Consider the following 19,901-nt stretch of genomic DNA (forward strand, 5'->3'; position numbering starts at 1 on the left):
ACAGTTTATACAAGAGTCAAAGGGAGGATTCACCCACGTTACATCCAGCAGTGCTTCTGTGAGCTCTGCCTCCATGATCCAGCGTAGTTCGATGACAGGCTGCACATTGAATCCATGTCTGTGCTTTAGGCCAAGCTAAACATAAAGATTAGCATCCTACACTGGCAGCTGCCAGTGTAGGATGCTAATCTGTCAATTAGAATAGATGCATAGCAAAGTGTCGCCATGGCTACACGCATTTACAGAGATCTGATGGTTTAAAAAGCACTCGTTTTTTTTATTTTTGACAACTGTCTTACCCGTCTGTTCAGGGCTACCTACTGCTTTCACAAATAGGACCTTGCTTGCTCAGATATATGGTATGTGGTCATTTCAAATCCAGAAACCAGGTGATGTCACAATCTCATCTTTTACATCAATTCTACAGTTTTATCAAACAAAGATCAGACTGTTCTCCACGATCTCATCGACAAAGGGAACAAACAGACTTTTCCTTTGGTTGTTTGGGCCACACTGAACTACTTCCACTCAAGTTAAGACTTTCTCTTACATGTAAATGTCTTTTTTTGATGCAGTGAGCTCTACAAAAACAGCGACATTCATTTTTCTTGCTTCTCATGTTAACTTCAGAGCAGTTTGATCATCTCTGCATGTAAAACAAACCCAAACTATCTGCTCAGTTCAGTATTACTACAGTGAAAGTGATCATTGTAATTTGGCTGTTCAAAGATTCGGTGGAGAACACTGATGGGAGTCTCTTCTGCAGGTTAAATAACTTCCTGTGCGCTCTTCTTAAACACTGAAAAAAGCAGGAAGTATATATTTTAGATTAACTGTGGTACATGATGACCGTCTGTTGAATTTTTCTGCACCTGGACATGCGCTATAGATGACGATCACACTGGTCCTACCTGCCCAGTGTGCCTCCAGCTTGGGTGTAGTATTTGTTGTAGTCCAGTCGCAGCAACAGCTGAGCCAGATCAGAGTTTATCTGATGGTTCCTAACACTCGACAGAATTTTGAAAAGGAGGGATGACTGGCGTCTGAAGCCCTGAAATTTGACAGAGTTGGCATTATAAAAATCTCTTTACAGTTTCAGACAGAGGGAAAAAAGGTGTGTATTCGCTACCTTGACTAGCAGATCGAGCTGAGCGGTTCCCCTGTCGTCCAGTGAAACCACAGTCTGACTGACCAGAGAGCAGAAGTTATGGCACAGCTCGAGGATCTCGTTGAGGCAGTGAAACACCTGAAAGTGAGAGTAGGTGAGCAGAGCGGCCTCAGGTAAGGAGGGTGAAATGTAGCAGCTGAGCATCATTTCTGTTTGGCGTCTCATACCGGCTTCAGGAGGATGAAGGACTGGGCCAGCAGGTTACTGAGGAAATGATCGTGGGCCAGTCGGATGCTCTCAAAGTCTCTGGTGGAGTTGATCTGCTGAAGCAGCTGAGAGAACTGAGACTCCAGCACATCCACCTGCAGTTTAAATAATTCAAACAGCACGTGATTCTTTTTTCCTTGAATTATTATTCCTATGATGGTTTTTAACATCAGCTTGAGTTGGAATGGAGACTGATTGCATCAGACTTGGAAATGTCATTTAATTTAGCCACAAGTCAATTTTTAAGTAGGATATGGGAGAACTGGTTAAATCTCTCAGACCCTGAGCTGGAAAGTCTTTGATGGCACCTAAAACCTTTTGCAAAAGTCATTAAATGATAATCTTGTGCGCTGGTAGTTTCAAATTCTTGGCTGCATTGTTACCTGCAAATAATACTGCAAGTTGTCGATCAAGAAGGCCATGTGGTTGCGTAGCCTCCACTTCACAGCGTCCGTCTGGCTGGACTTCAGGTGTTTCCTCTGCATCTGCAGAGCCCAGCAGTGCTGCAGCTGTGACTGCACCCGCCTCACGCTCAGCAGGTACCTGAACACAACATTGTACCTGACCACACACACGAGGAGAGGACGGTGACTGGATGCACTGGGACTAAACACATCAAAGCTGCAGTAAGGGGTGAAAACACGCACTTCTCCAGCACAGCAGGAGTGAAGAGGATGTGCAGCGGCCACTGGACCTTGTAGGTGAGACCGAGGGCTGCCCAGCCTGTGGGAGGAACCTCGCGAGGGGAAGTGTCTTGTGGAGGAGTGGCTCCTTCTCTGGGGAGTGACGCATCTGAGAAAGCAGGCACAGTAACTAACCATCAGCTCGAGATAACAGGTGTAAGTACACCAGGTGAATACTGTCTGTAAGAGTGTGTGTGGGGGAGGGTTTAAAACCTGAAGTCTGCAGTTTATGGTATGGCGAAACACACATCTGATATGTAGCGTTTGATTTAAGTGCTTCATAAATAAATAAATACTTGTTTGTATGTAGATTAGTCCTGTTAACAGTCTCTTAACACTGACTCTGATATTTAAAATAAAATAAATGACTAATTGTTCCTTTTACATGCTTTTATACTGGAATGACTAACAGCTCTCTCTCAGCCTATATGAACTTACATTTATGGATGACTGTGATTAATGATAAATATGACATGTTGACGGTTTGAATGTAGGTATCTAAAAGGAACCTCTCCTATTTTAATCAAAGTTCTCCAAACCTCGTCTTCACACTGGCCTCAATCACAACATAAGAATGTTGTATCTGAAATGCATCTGCAGGGCAGGATGCTGGTTTTCCCTTTGTGGGAATGTTTTAGCCCCAACAGCTGGGATATCGAACCTTCAGTGAAGCGAGAACTTTGTACTTCTGTGTTTCATTCACTCTGTGATCCACGTTTCTGTTTATTCTGCTATGACTTCAAAAATAGGCCAAAATATACACGTTGTCCTGTACACCATAAGGGTATCTGACATCTGATCAGTAAACACAGTAGCTGTGTCACATGATAAATTCTTTGTATTAACTGTAATAAAACACTGGACAGATGATGCAGCTGTAGACATACAGCTTTAACCTGATGACAAAGCATGAAGGCTTCATTTGGAAAAAACAGTTTCGGCCAGCAGAGGGCGCCACCCGCCACAGGCCGAGTTTTACGACATCAGGAGTGGGGCTCCTAAACAAAGGTTGCACTGTGACCCAGTGAGCCCACCTTTGCCGTCTTTGCCCTGGTAGTCCACGGTGAGGTGCAGCAGAGGCAGGAGGTTGTCATCGTCCAGCAGCACCTTATGAGCTGCCTGCTGGAAGGCTACGTTTACATCTGTGCAAAAGAAATTACATGATATGACGCTGCAAGAGCTTTGACCTTGAGTGTGCTTTTACCTTAATGCTGCTTTATGAGCAGAGACACAGAACCTGCACACATTTCAAGTCATGTGTCTGTTTCTTGCAAATGTTTTGTTTTATCATTAAGATTTTTCTTCTTTTTTTTTGGCATGCAGCACGGCACGAAAGACGTGAACACATCATGACAAACAGCTGCATACTGTGTTTAACTGTGTAACTTACCTGTGAACAAATAAGCAGAGAGGGGAAGCTGTTTGAGAATATTTACCGTGCTCGGTGACAGCCGTCGGAGGAGTCTTCAGCATGTGCTGCGCCAGGTCAATAAAAACCTGGTAGAGCTCTCCGCGACCCAGGAGGTAGAAGTCCTTAATGATCTGGGAACAAAGAAAACACAAACATCAGCACGGTTCATTTCACGCTGATTTATGATGCAGAACCAAGGGCGATGAGGACAAACCTTGAGCTGCTCAAGCAGATCTGCCTCTTCCACCATTAGAGTCCAGAGGTGCTGCAAATCAGTAAGACAGCATGAGGGCTTTGTAAAAGCAGCTCGCTAGTTTTCCTTCTTTAATGCTAAAAATGATGCTGTCCCTGATGAGCTCACCTCTGCCACTGTGCTCCTTATGCGATCGATCAAATTCTCAAAATCCACCAGGCTGAAAAGCGTCTGCTGTTTGAGTCGATGCAGCTCAGCAGCAAACATGTCTTCCTGGTGTTTCAGTATAGAGCCTGAAAATACAAAGGAAACATGTTGGGTTGTTCCACACAAAAAGAAGAGGTCACACTCCAATAGGTTACAACAGAAGCTCCCAGTACCAGCTGTGGATGGGCTGTGGTTGTGGTTTTCAAACATCTGGACAGATTCTCCCACAAAGAGGATTTTCTCGGCCACTCGGATGGGGATGTAAGAAGGCAGCATCTCTGTGCGCAGGGAGAACTGCTGCAGAGATGGAGCCAGCATGTTCTCCTCCTCGATGAGCCTCTGCACAACAGCGCACACCGACATTAAAAGACACTCGCAGTTCAGCGCTGGATGCACGTCCGTGCGTGCCACTCACCAGGTCCTGTAATTCTCGGAGCTGCTTCCCGCTCAAGCCTCCGAGTCCCAGGTCTTCTTCTTCCTCCTCTTGGTTGGCAGCAGCTCCTCCAGCACTGGGACCCTGCTTCACAAAAAACTCCTCGCTTTGGTCCAGCAGCAGCCCGTGCAGCATCCAAGCTGCCAGCTGCTTGTACATCACACCGTGGCACACGGCCAAAATCCTGCACATTCAAAAAAACAAAAGGATAGCTGATATCAGTGTTCAATGATAAGAAAGTATAAACATCCTACTGATTCTATGGCACGTGCTGTCATGCAAGACAATGCACATTTATGCACATCCACAAAACGTTATTTTAGAAACAGCAGCAATGGACAACTACACCACGTCCAGTTCTATCCTCACACTGTGTGTTAGTGTTCATCTCTGTGTGTCTTTGGTCTCCCTGAGCCTGCTTCTGCTGCAGGTTTCTTCCTGTTAAAAGGGAGTTTTTCTTTTCCACTGTCGCCAAAGTGCTTGCTCATAGGGGGGTCATATGATTGTCAGTTTCTCTACCTTACAGTATAAAGCACCTGAGGCGTTGGTGCTATATAAATACAACTAAATTTGACTGAGAAAGAGAAGAATGTGCAGACAGCAGCCACGCCTTAAAGTGTAACATGTTTAGTGTACGTGAGGACATGATTCACAGAATCCTGCTAAACAAACCTGAAGCTGGTGATTGAGACCATAAAGTAACCAGTGAAGTGTTTATGAAGCTGATCCAAAGCACTTCTGCTTCAGCTTTCAGGAACTTGAATCTGTCTTTAACATCAGCTCTACTGTTGCACACATGAACCTTCAAAACGAACGATTATTAGAGGAAGTACTGAACTCACTGTAGAAAACCCTTCAAAGCGTGGCACCATAATACAATCAACACCACAATGACAACTAGGCATTAAAAACAGTCCACAGGTTAATGAAGTTCACGTGCTTTGTCCTTTGTAGTTTGGAGCGGTGACAAACTCTCACATGAATAAGCAATCAAAGCACGGGTCGAGGTCACGAGGAATGAGCATCAATGAATTTGAATAGCTCGCTGGGATAAGTTTGTTTAGCTCATGAAGGAAACACCGACACAGGGTTACACACAGTCTCTGTGGCAGGATAACGTATGTATTTTTACACCAACGCTAAAACTGTGATAAACATAGACTTACTTTTCCAAGGCCATGCGTACCGGAGGTAGCCCCCCACAGCTGTGCTTGTACACCGTCTCCAGGATCTGGCAGCCGTGGATCTAATTCAGCAGACACAAGAGGTATTTACAACACGCCAGGCCCTCCTGATGCATTACAGAGCATCTCACTGTACGGTGACCAAGCGCTCATCTGAAGGTCCATTTTCATGACGATAACAACACATTTATCTATTCTATTATGGTCCATATACCATAGGAAACATGCTGGTATGCTACATTACTAAACAGAGAGAGAAGAGTATTCATTTCTTGGACTTTCAGTGAACAGATGCTGGAGAAGTGCTGCTGTCTCTCCTTTATTCAGTAATGATGTGTCTCTGCTTTACCTTCTGTGACTTTATCGTCTCGACCACCACCATCACAGATGGAAACAGCAACTGGAACTAAACAAACACAAACCAAGTCAGCATTAGATTTTAGTTAAGAAGAAAATCTTCATGTGTTTTTTAGTCTTTACCTGATCAAGCTTGTAGTTAACATGGGATATCGTCAGATGTGGATCTCCGAGGAACTGAAACAAACAAGAGAGTGAAATGAGCCTCGTCTCACACGCGGTGCTGTTCTTGGCTCTTTCCTGACTTTACCTCTTGTTCGAGGTCCAGCAGGGCCTGCCTGTAGGGCTGCAGCATGGAGTCCAGCCCCGTGCAGAAAGCCCGCAGGTAAATCCCATGAAGCCCGGTCTGGCTGGGCTGGCTGCTGTGATGCTCCTGCACAGCAGGGACGTATTACTGAACAATGAGACTGTGTCTAAGACGCAGTCAAAAAGAAAAAAAATCATCACGTATAAATGCTTTAGGACTCACTTGTGGATGAACATGTCCCGTGTGTTGTTCTATAAACTCTGTAAAGCGTATATAATCTGAGCCCAGTTTACAGAGTCTGTTGAGGACACTGGTCTCACTGGGGTGAAGGAAGGGCAGGTCCTGGGACACCTGAAGGTGACGTAAAAACAAGTTATGTGTGCCTAAGAAATGCATAAAAGTTAGAATGATGGATTACACCAACGCGCCTCCTTTCCTCTGATTTCAGTCACTATTAATACTGTAAAATGCAACAGTTTCATCCAGACGAGGCTAAATCAGTAAATCGCTTCTCCTTTGTCCTTTAAATGACTAAATAAAGTTGAATCAGAATCAGAGAAACTTTATTTATTGCAGGGCGTTGTCATAGTAACCTACAACAAAGCAATCTTAAAAATAAAGTGCTGATAAAGAGATAAATATATAACCATTTAACATAAAATATAACACTGATACTTCATTTTATGTATGTCTCTTGCTAGTTCTGACGTGATGCATTTTCATGGTGTGTTTTACTGTTACCGTCATTCCTGCTGTTCTGAGCTCGTAGTTCCCATGGGTTGCCTGTACATACATTATACAGTCTCTGACCATATTTCAGATAAGTGTGCACTACCCCAACATTACACATGAACAATGACAAATAAACAAAATCAATGTACTTCTTTTTAGCAGAACTGAGCCATGACATCATTACTTGCACTATTTTAACCATTTCATATGTCTGCAGTGAAAACGTTCAGTTGTTGTGACTCAGCACACTGTATGTGCACAGGTCTTACATGTGCAGTGAAGATGACATCATGACATAATCTGCAACTGGTGCGTCGTTCCCGTTTCCTGAAGTGGCTGAAAGTGTTCACTACAGAGTTGCTAGTATTCGATTATTTACTGGATGCTGTGTTTTTGTAATGAGGGCAGCAGAATGCTGCACAGCCTGGCACCGTCACATCAGACCTGTGTGCAGCTTGCATGATGTTTGCATGCATTCCCAATACAGTCAGGCATACATGCAGCCTGGCTGAACACTGTGACTGGGAGCAGTTGCCTCCCTGTGTTACCCCTAATGATTATCTTTGAAACTTGTCTAATAAATTAATTATACACTGAATATTTCAGCCACAACTCACTACCTGGGTTTTTCTTATCAGAGACCCCAGGTACTCTGATAATATGTATCTATATATGAATCTCCAAAAGCTGTTCATCTGGACGTTTTCAGTGGGAGAAACGTTTCGTCACCATCCAGGTGACGTCTTCAGTCTCAGCTGACTGCAGGTTTCAATCTTATAAACAGTACATTTGCATAATGACTGAAACCAGCCCACTGAAGGAACAATGGGTTGGGAGGTCAGTTCCTTCATCATGACTATGCAAATTCTCATGACCATTGATCAACAACCACTGATCAATAACCATGAGTACCACTCAGAGAGAGTTGGGGAATGGCTGCAATCACAGCATTGTAAGATGGCGAAACGCGGTTATTCTAATTGGGCTTTTATCAAGTCAGCAAAGATGCAGAGAAGAGAAGATCAGACACCAGCGAGGGAGGATAAGAAAGACAGACACAACAACATCCCCTATGTAGCCGGTGCATCAGAGAAACTCAGGAGAGTTTTCTCCAAGTACGACGTCCCAGATTACTTCAGACCCAGCAACACGCTCAGACCCAAACTGGTTCACCCGAAAGACAAAACTCCTAAACATAAATTTAATAATGTAGTGTATGATGCCAGACCTCTACATTGGAGAGACCAAACAGCCACTTCATAAGCGCATGGCACAACATAGAAGAGCCACCTCCACGGGACAAGACTCAGCTGTTCATCTGCATCTGAAGGTCAAAGGTCACTCTTTCGAGGCCGCCAATGTTCATATTTTGGACAGAGAGGATAGATGGTTTGAAAGGAGTGAAAGAAGCCATTTATGTCCACTGTGAGCGACCATCTTTGAGCAAAGGCGGGGTTTACGACACCAACTGTCTGCCATCTATAATCCAGTTTTGAGATCTTTCCCAGACACCTTAACGCCCACTCACATCCTGGGCCATCTGACCTCAGGAAATCACATGATAGGGTGGGGCCAGGTTTCACAATGAGCTCACCCGAAACCCTGGCTGATTGTGACCTTGGCTCGTGTGATTAGGTAGAGGATCACCAGGGGGTCCTTTGTCCCTCTCGGAGGAAACTCCCACAGGGCTTTAATCTGGGACTCTCCACCATTTGACCTTAGAACTGAAGAAGCTTTTCTGATGAGAGGTGAAACGTCTTCAAGCAACTGCTTGGCTCTGCTTCGTGAGCCACCATTATCTTTATTGCCGCTCGTCCATTTCAACATAAAACACACCCACTTTCGTGACAGCAAACACTCCCCGTTGCCACTACGGTGGACCACAAGGGACAGTAAGCACGGAGTGCAAACATTATCAGCAATACAACATCTCCCTTTTTTTTTAGATGCCCACCAGTGACACAGCTGGTATACATTTCAAAATAGAACATCCCGAACCTGAGGATAAGGAACAGTTTTTCAACATTGCCATGTGTAAAATTACTGCGGCCTAAACTAACAACAACAATGCGATGTGGGATATGCACTCATTAGTACATGGACATTTGACATGTTTCCTTTTTGTTTTTTGTTAGGGCAGCGATCCGCCTACACCCTTTACATCACAGGTCAAGAATAACCCTCGGTTTGACCACTCCTCCTGATCTGGTGGTCAGTGCAGGGCTAGTGTCCATGGTTGGTGTTGTAGTGTCTCTAGATAGTGACAGGGGCTCTGCTTGTTGTTGAGCCGCACTATCTGGCTGGGTTACCAGATCGGATGTTGGTGCTGAAGGTGCCGGTGACGCCTTGGCGCCTCTCAGGTGCCGTCGGTTACGCCGTATAGTCTGTCCCTCGCCAGTGCGGATCACGAAAGAGCGGGCAGTCTCTGCAGGTCGGATGATGACAGCCGGTTTCCAGGCTCCGGACTCGTGCTGAAAGCGAATGTGGTCCCCCTGCTGCAGCCTCGGTAGTGGTGTGGCGCTGCGATTGTAGTAACGCCTCTGATGCTCTTGTCTTTCCATCCGTGTTTTTTGCACAACCGTCGGGCTTATGATGCGAGGTACCAGGTGGCATCCGGTAACAGGAAGCACTGAGCGTAGACGTCGACTCATGAGGAGCTGCGCGGGTGACCTGAAGCTGTCGACTGGCGTGTTCCTTTGCTCCAATAGGGACAGGTAGGGATCTACTCCCTGAGCATGAGCTTTATCCAGAACTGATTTGGCTGTCTTGACTGTTCTTTCGGCAAGGCCGTTGCTTTGCGGGTACAAAGGACTTGAGGTTGTGTGGACAAAGTCCCATGTGACTGCAAAATCCTTGAACTCTCGAGAGCTGTATTGTGGGCCGTTATCTGAGATAAGCGTCTCTGGTATACCATGTCTGGCGAATATGGCCTTGAGCTTTTTGATGACGGACCCTGCAGTGGTAGAGAATAGCCTTTCGACCTCAAAGTAGCGGCTGTAGTAGTCCACAACTACCAAGTAGTCCCGTCCACGCCATGTGAAGAGATCTGAGGCCACTGCCTGCCATGGCCTCTCAGGGATCTGGTGTGGGATGAGAGGTTCTTTGGGATTCGCCGCATGCCTCTCCTGACATATGGAACAGTTTTCCACCGTGGCAGCTATGTCCTTGCCCATGCCTGGCCAGAAGAGGGCGTCCCTTGCTCTCTGCTTACTCCTCTCAATCCCCATGTGCCCAGTGTGGATTCTCTCCAGCATGTTGTTTCTTAGGGCTGTTGGCACTATAATTTTGTCACCTTTGAAGATGATGCCATGGGAGTGTGAAATTTCATCTCTGAAAGTCCAGAAGTCCAAAAGGGTTTTGGGGCATTTTTTTCTGTCCTCAGGCCAGCCATCCTGCACAGTTTGCTTCAGCAGGGTGAGCTGCGGGTCGCATCCTGTTGCAGCCTGTATCTCTGAGAGTTTTTTGTCACTTACTGGGAGGCTGTTTATCACCGAGTGGATCTGGTCCTCCATGCCTTCACTCAGCGTGCTGTCTTGGTCGGGCAATGGTTTCCTGGACAGTGTGTCGGCCACAGGTATGTCTTTTCCGGGCCGGTGCACGATCTCTATGTCGTATCTCTGCAGCTGTAACAGCATGCGCTGCAGACGAGCAGGGGCTACAGAGATTGGTTTCTTCAGTATGTGCTCCAACGGCTTGTGGTCCGACTCTACGATGACTCTCCTGCCGTATATGTACGTGTGGAAACGCTTGCATCCAAACAGCACTGCAAAGAGCTCTTTTTCGATCTGTGCATAGTTGACTTCTGTTAGGGTCAGTGTCTTTGAAGCATATGCTATTGGATGTCCGTCCTGCATTAACACAGCTCCCAAACCATACTTTGATGCATCTACCTGTAGCCGTAGCTCCTTGGTCGTGTCGTAGTATGCCAGTATGGGGCCTGGTTCTCTGGTTATGAGATCTTTCATTTGCTGGAAGACTCTGTCGTGGGTCTGATCCCAGATGAACTCTGAGTCTTGTTTGAGCAGCTGACGCAGCGGTGCGTTCACCTCTGATAGTTGTGGTGCGAATCTGGACAGGTAGTTCGCCATTCCAAGGATTGTCTCAAGCTCATTCTTATTCTCAGGAGGTGGCATGTCCTTTATGGCCTGCAGTTTCTTTGGGTCTGGCTGGATGCCCTCCCGGGTGAGTTTGTGTCCAAAGTAGCTCACTTCTGTGGCGCCTATGACACATTTCTCTGGATTGAGACGTACTCCTCGCTCCCGTGTGCGCTCAAGCATGGCACGGAGGTTCTTGTCGTGTTCCTCCTTTGTCCTGCCAAACACGAGGATGTCATCCACGATGGCTGCCACTCCATTGAGCCCTTCATACGTCTCATCGATTTTCCTTTGGAAAATGTCCTGTGCTGATATTATCCCAAAAGGAAGGCGCAGAAAACGGTACCTGCCAAAGGTCGTGTTGAAGGTGGTGAGGAGCGATGACTTGGTGGTTAGTTGGATGGCCCAATAGCCTGAGCGAGCATCCATGACACTGAAGTACTGTGCTCCTGCCAGCTTTGGTGTGATGTCATCCAATGTTGGAAGCGGGTAATGAGGTCTTTTGATGGCTTTGTTTAATTCGCGAGGATCGAGGCATACTCTGAGCTTCCCAGTACGCTTCTCTGCGACCACCAGTCCGTTTACCCATTCTGTGGGTTCTTTTACTTTGATGATTATGCCGTTTTTCTCCATGTCATCCAACTCCCGTTTCAGTCGTTCCCGCAGTGTGAAAGGGATCCTCCGGGGGGGGCACACAACGGGCATGGCGTCTGGGTCAATGTGTAAGTCGCATTCTCCTGGGAATTTCCCTATGCCCTCGAACACATCGGCAAACTCCTCCATGACATTTGTGATCTGTACTGACATGACCAGCTTGACTAGGTTTAGATCCAGGCATGCTCTCAACCCTAGGATGGGGGGTGCTGCAGTGTCTACTATGTCAAATGTCAGCATCTTGTGAATGCCTTTCCACCTGCACTTCAACTGGCATGTGCCCTTGATGTTGAGTTTTTCTCCTCCATAGCCAGATAGTGTGCGTGTGGGCGGTGCCAAGCTAACCTGCTTAAAACACTTCTTAAACAATCGGGCAGGGATGACGTTAGCAGTGGCTCCTGTGTCAAGCTTAAAACTCACGGTGTGATGCAGTGAGCCTACTTCTACGTCGGCGTAAGCCTGTTCATCGGCCTCCCCTTCGTTGCACTTTGTTATGGAATCTATGAATAGCTCCGCTTCATCGCTTGGAGTGTCAGGGTTAATAGAGTACACTGGGTTGGGTTGGTGTGGTGCTTGTGAACGGCATGCTTTGGCAAAGTGGTTCATTTTATTGCACTTTTTGCACCTCTTCCCTTTTGCAGGACACTCCTCCTTCTGGCTGTGTGCTCGTGCACATCTTCCACACACTTTTCCCATCTTATTATAATGAGGTGCCCTCCTATCTTTTGTTTGTGTTTGTGTCCAAAGTTTGTGTCCAAAGTATCCCACTTCTGACACCATGTAATATTCTGTCTCAAACTTATGAATAACGTGTTCATAATCTGCTTCGTGAGCCACCATTATCTTTATTGCCGCTCGTCCATTTCAACATAAAACACACCCACTTTCGTGACAGCAAACACTCCCCGTTGCCACTACGGTGGACCACAAGGGACAGTAAGCACGGAGTGCAAACATTATCAGCAATACAACAGTCCAGACGCTTTTCTTTCCAAGCTCTTTAGACTACGATGACCTGGATGACTGAGGACCTTCACAGACATTCAGCAGGTCCTCTTGAATATGTTTACATGCCAAAATGCATCGATTTGCAGTAATGTGATTGGCTGATACTCGCGTAAACGAACAGGGGTACCTAATAAAGAGGCAGGTGAGTGACGTTTCATCTTGCAGTATTTAAACCTGCCAATTGTCTCGTTCAGTAACTATCCTAGCAAAAATGTATATCCTTAATATAGTGCTACCAAAGCTAATAATTTAGCTCATGCATAATTAAATTGTAATACATTGCCAAGCTTTGACTTGTAACCACATGCATATTAGCTAACATCTGGGCGAAGTTATCGTATCGGAGAACTGCAGTGTTTCTGTGTTACCTGTAAACCGGTTCGTTTGTTCCATGTAAAAATCGTCCCCGGGTATCCGCTCAGCGCCAGTAAGAGCTCGTGAATCATGTCAATTAAACTTAAAGTGTCTGAAATTGAAATGTAGCGGACAGATTCCCATTCAGCCACCAAAACAAACCGCCGCCGGAGCCGTCGCAGATTTGTTACGTGAGCGCGAAAAGCATCACGGGAAGAGTGCTGCCGGAGCAGGAGACAGTACTCCTCGGTAGTGGAGTAGTCAGGCTTGCGATGTTATTTGTTTTTAAAATCGACAAGAGCTTTTAGCAACTCCAAGCGTGCTTTGTTTGGATTTCAATGAGCTCTGTGATATACACAAGCCAGCTCATGGGAATTGTAGTTTTTTTTCCTGTGCACTAAGATATCGTCGCGAGTCTGGCGTCATCATTCGGCCATGTAACTAGCTGAAACGCATCGCAACGGAGAGCGTTTGGTATGTCGTAGTTACTGTATAAAATACAAACTTTATATTTCCTGTGCAAGCAACGGCAACCCCGTTACTCTCGTTTATGTCTGTGTTTTTGCTGTTAGCGTGTCTTCTGCTGTAGCTAATGTTATTCCACTAGCCGTATGTCCTAACGTTAGTTCGTGGAGTCGGTTTGTTGGGTCCACTCTGGTATATTTACTAGTTGACACAACAAACGTTAGGCTGCTCTCAGGCAAGTCAGCAGGAAAACACCAGCGGTTTAAAACTAGTAGGGCCACCGCCATTTTACGTCATCTTGTTGAGTTTAAGTGGCGTGATTCACGCTAGCACTGCTAACCGCTAACAAATAAATAAGCTGCTGCTAGTTTTCTGTTGTTCTTCTAACCGTAAAACCGTGTCTGAATGCAGGGATGGCGGGGGAGAGTGGCGGAGAGGACGTGGTTGCAGAGTACCTGGGCCAGAATCCGCAGCTGGCCCAATGGGTGGAAACATTCAGAAGCTACTGTGAAAGCAACAAGCAGTGGGTCGCTCGGAGAGAGTTCATCCTTAGGAACATGGAGGCTTTCCCGACAGTGAAGCCAGGAGTCTCCAGCAGCAGCCTGGACAGGCTGCTCTCTTTGTCCATGGTCTGGGCTAATCACGTTTTCCTGGGCTGCAGGTAGGACACGCTGATGAAGCAGAATGACAAAGCTGTGGATGCTCTCCGCTAAAACAAGAGTTCATTGTTACCTTTTAAATCCCTCAGCTATCCACAGGCTGTAATGGACAAGATCAAAGAGATGGGAGAAGGGATAAAAGTCCAAGATCCTCCTGTTCACAAAACAACAAAAGATGAATTCACTGCCAGAGGAAAGAGGAGCGCATCAGCTGGTAAGCAGTGCACATGTTTAACATTTCATCTTCACAGGTTAACTACATGTTATTTAATGGGGTCCAGGTTTTTCTGCTGCTGCTTGGTAACGACAGAAAATCATAATTAATTGATTTCGGCTACTCATTAATGCAAGACACAATCATGCATTTGTTGCACTTAGAAGGCAGCTGTTAATGATCCTCCTCAAAGGTTGCCTTTTGTAACCTTGGCATAATAGTTACTTCCTGTTGACCACAGGCTCCATCCATCCTCAGGGATCGAGCTGAGTTTTAGCCAAATTTGACCCCTGTAGAGAAATGGGGACACTCGATGACAAAACAAATGAATGCAGAAGAATATTTCTTTTATGCAGATTACCTAATCATTAGGAGCCCAAATAATAATTGAAATATAATGCAAATAATTGCAAAGCTGAGTGTTTGGCCTGCAGTCTCATACTTCTACCTTCTGTGGAATATTCAGGGTGATACATACATAGAAAACCAATGGTGACAGGTGACATTAACACACCTGTACAGATGATGTCATCAAAAACAGCCGTAAAGATAATATTCTACAGCCATGTTGATTTGGCTGTAGTTGTGTATATTATTTAAAAGCCCCGTTAACAATGCTTAAATGCTTATCGTGCATTGTGATTGCATTGGATTCAAATACTATTAGTGACTTCACGCTCTGAATTTCCACTGGAACATCGCCGCAGGTCAGATTCTCAACTCAGAAAGTCGGAGCAGCCGACCAAGCCTGACTCAACAATCCATGATGGCGGCTGTGAATGCAAACAGCAGTAAATCTGTAATACTTTAAATCTGGATTGTGTCTGTTGTGTGTTTGTGACTAAGCCGCAGACAGAGCAGGGAGCAGCATCTACCACAAACGGGCTGCAGGGTGTTTAAGTGCAAAAAACAAACACTGCATGCTAAGAAGCAAAAGAGATCCTGTCACACGTGTGACCACGGACATATATGAACACAGAGTAACATTTACATTAGTTTCATTCCCCATGATAACAGCTTAAGGTTACCTTGGACGGCCTTTACAAGTGATGTGACTTCAATCCAAGAATAGATTTGACAGTTTTCTGTAGCTCGTTACAACAAATCCATTCACTGCTGTTCTCTGTTGCTGTGAGGTTTCAGTGTGTTTTCTCCACACCCACACCTGAGGCTCCGTTTCCTCATTAAATGCAGATCCCTGTGCAGTGAACGTTTTCCTGCCTGCTGTGTCGTCTTTTGCAGAGCTTGAGGATGACACCTGCGTGAAAAGAGCCAAGGCTGGGCCTAATGAGCTCGACAGCAGACCTACGCTCAGGACGGCGGCGCGGCCTGCGAGTCAGAAGCTGGGACCACCTCCACAGGCTCCAGCTGAGCACCAGCCCTTCTTCAACCGCCTGTACAAGGCTGTGGCGTGGAAGCTGGTGTCGGCCGGGGGCTTTGGGCCCAACTTGGACCATTTTGAAATCCTTCGCAGCTGCGTGGAGTCGTGCAAGCAAACCCTGACGTGCGTGTTTGTGCCGCTTAAGGACATCACGGGCCTCCCCGCAGGACGCACACAGAAGGAAGGCCACGTGTGTGAAATTCGCTGTCAGACTGTTTTCATGGGCACAGGATATGGGCGCGACGAGGCCGCTGCCAGAGCCATGGCTTCCAAAGAAGCCCTTAAAGTATTTCAGGGGCGGAAAGTCACTGTAAAGATCTGTCGGCGGAGGTACAAAGGAAAAGACGTGGATGATCTGATGCTGTTGGATGAACAGCCCCGCAGTCAGGGCTTTCCTCCTGCTCTCAGCTACCCTTTTCAGGACGAGCAGCTGGAAGACGGTTCATCGTAGAAGCTTTGACTGGGCGGAGCTACTGAAGGTGTTCGCGCCTGTGTCGGGACCAGACTGTTATGCAGCTGACCATCGTAGCTAATCCCAGAGAATATTAGGTAACTTGGAGCATTAACTGTCATGGTGCATTTCACACAATACCTTCATTTCTAAATAATCTTACCTGGTACCTGATATTTTCAGCCATTATCTGAGTTGTAAAGACAGCAAACAGCGAACCAAAGTGTGGAGTGGGCGCCTGTGGCACTGGTTAAAAGCAGCCACCAATGAGCAAAACTGCAATATTACACCGTTTGACTGTTTAAGCAGTTTGGCCAGTAGCTCGTCCCCACTTCCTGTGTCACAGCTTTTTATTTGCTGATTTCATGACTGTAACACAGGAGTACATGAGGTGTTATTTGATTGGTAGGGATCGAGTTTTTTAGGTTCCAACTTACAAGCAAAGTGAGTCACACGGTCTCAACAATAACAGCTTCAATAACCTGTCAGGGTAACGATTCTCTTCTAAACATGATGTTCCTTACTGAGAATATTAAAAACATCAGACTGTGGCGCACCAGTCCACATTTAGTTTACTTTTTTCTTGTTTCAGTGATAAATGTCAGTCTTTTCCTTTAATTGTACTTGTGAAGGGTTGCAATGACATTGTTCTGTCGTGAGCTGCACTTAAAGAGGGGGACCTCTCATGCTCATTCCCATCTCTGTAACATAATTCACAATCATTCTTCCTTGTTTTCAGCCCCTCCCCCTGTCTGAAACCAGCTGATTCAGCTCCTTTCCCTCTCAGTCAGCTGTATTCTAATTGGCTGCCTGTCATGAACAGCAGTATGATCAGTGTGCTGTAAGCCACGCCTGCTCTCGCTGATGTCATACAGAGCCAAGAGGAGAAAAACTGGCAGCTTTTGGCTCACACGTGTTACTTGCACATTCCCTGGTTTTTCTAAACACTGGTTTTATTGTTAATATGAGCGTCGCCCACTGTAACAGTACATGTGATATCATATTAGGCTGCACCTTATTGAATTGATCACATTATTCTTAATTTTTTGATTAGCTTGGAGAAACAGTGCGTTGATTATGTCTTAGTTGAGATAAACTTCTGAAATCCTGGTTACAGTCATGGTTACTGGTTTGCAGTTCTTCATGGAACTGGCATCCCAGGCTTAAGTGATTTAAAAACATGTCCACACAGACTTAACTAAAGATTGTTTGTTTTATTATTATTCAGACAGAAACTGAGGGAGACTCTGCCAACTACAGTACCTGTTTGACTGTAAATGCTACTGCTTTTCTTTGATATTATTATTAATAAGTTGATGTTAAAAAAGAGAAAGTTTGAAGTATTTGGTTGTTAATATGAAGAATGTGCGTTTGGACACGCGTGTGTGTTTCTGATGTGTTTGAGGGTAACGTGCTGCCGTAACGTGTTTGTTTCTTTCTTGCAGTCTCGGTTGAAATTGAACAGGGTTGCGTTAAATTGTGAGTATCTGTACTGTTCCATGTACGTTTACACCAGTGCTCCTGTTTCTATATAATTTTTAAATAAACCAAATTGAAACTAAGCTAAGTGTGTTTTGTGTGAGCGCCAGAGCTCGAGGGGCGATCGTTACGCTCTCTTAAACCTAATGATCTCATTTCACTTTGAGGATTTCTGAACAGAAATCTGGACTCCACGAGCGACTCGGGTCACGTATTTCCTCTCGATAACGTTAATTAGCTCAAGTTCATCCACAGCTGCACTTCCTGACTCAGTGGCTCATTAGAGATCGTAAAGCGATCGCGGCTGAGGAGCCGTCAGTGATTTGAGTAACATTCATGCTCCACCTCCTCCCACAGCTGAAATTAACTTATTGTTTATATAAGCAGGCTTCGGGCCTGTTCGACACAGCTGAGTGAACTGCATTCACATGACTGGGCTCTTATTTATTTTCCACTGGACTAGAGATGGCACGATACCACTTTTTTATGTCCGATACCGATACCGATATCATAAATTTGGATATCTGCCGATACCGATATGAATCCGATATAGTGTTTTTTAATCAACAAAACTGTTTTTTAAAATATCTTGCTGCATTTTGTATAAGTTCATACTTAAGTTTAAAACAACAACTACACTAAAGCTATTTTGTTATACCTGTATACAAAAAAAATATTTCATAGTTCAGCAATACTGATCAATCTAATAAACTTAGACCTACACCATCCTCCCTATTCTGGTATTTTAAAGAGTACTTAGCGTAAATATTAAGCAACCTAACTAATAGGGTTCCAACTCCCAGCAACAACAAAAATAAATAAATAAAAAATAGGGAACCACCCTTCACGCGCCACCTCATGATGCTTAATCGACGTAATCAACCTTAATTTGATGCAGTGTGAAAAAAAAATGCACAGAAATCAATTATTTTTCAAGAAATATTAAATAGATTCAACATCTTTCTTCAACAAAATTGCAGACTGCACAGATGGTACCTTCCCAAAGGAAAAAGCACTATAGCTTACTAGGGTATATATATTAGACTTAATAGTCACTATATACAGTAATTGACTTCTATTCATTTTACATCAAATTAAAACTTTGTGTGTCAGATAATTATTTATTAAAAGCTAGACATTTTAAATGAGAATAAGAAAGAAAAGTATGTCTTTGTGCCCCCTTTTCCCTGTTAATGCCCTATCGGCCCCCCTGGCTAAACTTTGCTAGATCCGCCCCTGCACAGTTACGTCAGCTGTAGAAAAAGATCCTGGTGTAGAAAGTAATATTAAATAAATTCTAACAACAGCTTATCAAGCTTAAACGTGCTGCTGTTGTTCAGCCGCTGGTTTCCTCTTTCTGGTGCAAAGTGGGCCAAAAACAAAGATGGACTCACGACAGAAAAGCCGATCAGCTGATCATTTAAGCAGCAGGAGAGGGAGAGGCAGTCGCTCGTTAAGCTTAATGCAGGAATGCTTTACAAACATTCAGAGATGGACTTACACACTTGCTTTACTTCTCTCGGGGATAACTTTGTCGGAGATGAAATGCCGGGTTGCTAGCGAAGCTCCAAATGCTATCCAGACCACTGACAGGTCCCGCATGCCACAGCCGCTCTATCACGTGATGCATACTGCTCCGACATGCTAACGTTCTGAGGTGAGTTACGGCGTGTTGCAAGTTTTGTGAGGTGCTTTCGTGATATTTAATGGATCGGATTACATTTTTTATTTTTCTCCGATATCCGATCCAGTCATTTAGGTCAGTATCGGACCGATACCGATACGTAATATCGGATCGGTCCATCTCTACACTGGACACAGGCCACGATTCGCTCGGGTTTATGGTCGAAACAGGAAAATGATCAGTGGAAAATGGGCGCGTCACATTTGCATGGCCTATTCAAAAAGGTCCTAAATATTTGTTTCTGTAGAAACATAAAAAACCAAACACAAAAATGCACATTACTGGATTCAAAGTGCATCAATGAATCTTCTGTACAACTTTAATTTGGTTCATTTTACAGTCGGTCCCAGGATTCACCACTAGAGGGCAGCAGTGTTTGAACTATTTCTGACTCCACGTGTGTCGTTCATGCATCAAAACACGTTTATATTACTGTCAGTTTAAGAATAGTGTCCAACAGGAAGGGTCATTAAACTTGTTAAAAATATTTAACCTCCTAAGACTCTTTCTTTTTAATTTCTCTTTGCTATTTGGGCTGATTGGGACCTGATGAATGTACAAACAAAGAATTACCAGATTTGTTTGTTTTTTGTTTTTTTTAACATGATTTTTGTGTCTGAGAAAAATGAGATCCAA

At 45.0% G+C, this 19,901-nt stretch overlaps 2 protein-coding genes across 2 annotated transcripts; one reads left to right on the forward strand and one right to left on the reverse strand.

Moving 5' to 3' along the window:
* Positions 1-200: 200 nt before the first annotated feature.
* On the reverse strand, positions 201-13,037 carry tubgcp4 (tubulin gamma complex component 4). Its single transcript, XM_026149170.1, has 18 exons — positions 12,947-13,037; positions 6,313-6,441; positions 6,094-6,216; positions 5,967-6,020; positions 5,836-5,892; positions 5,469-5,548; positions 4,285-4,486; positions 4,043-4,208; positions 3,831-3,955; positions 3,684-3,734; positions 3,495-3,600; positions 3,093-3,200; positions 2,023-2,167; positions 1,759-1,936; positions 1,336-1,470; positions 1,130-1,246; positions 912-1,051; positions 201-799 (listed from the first exon to the last, which is right to left on the reverse strand). Exons 1-18 carry the CDS (start codon positions 13,022-13,024, stop codon positions 793-795), a joined length of 2,001 nt encoding a protein of 666 aa, XP_026004955.1. The 5' UTR covers positions 13,025-13,037; the 3' UTR covers positions 201-792.
* Positions 13,023-17,664, forward strand: cdkn2aip (CDKN2A interacting protein). The gene is given in 5 exon segments (XM_026149288.1): positions 13,023-13,053; positions 13,056-13,181; positions 13,809-14,058; positions 14,146-14,270; positions 15,513-17,664. Coding segments are annotated over 5 exon segments (1,122 nt in total). The 3' UTR covers positions 16,103-17,664.
* Positions 17,665-19,901: the final 2,237 nt, after the last annotated feature.

This window comes from Astatotilapia calliptera, chromosome 1 (assembly GCF_900246225.1).
Source record: "Astatotilapia calliptera chromosome 1, fAstCal1.2, whole genome shotgun sequence".
Lineage (NCBI taxonomy): Eukaryota > Metazoa > Chordata > Actinopteri > Cichliformes > Cichlidae > Astatotilapia > Astatotilapia calliptera.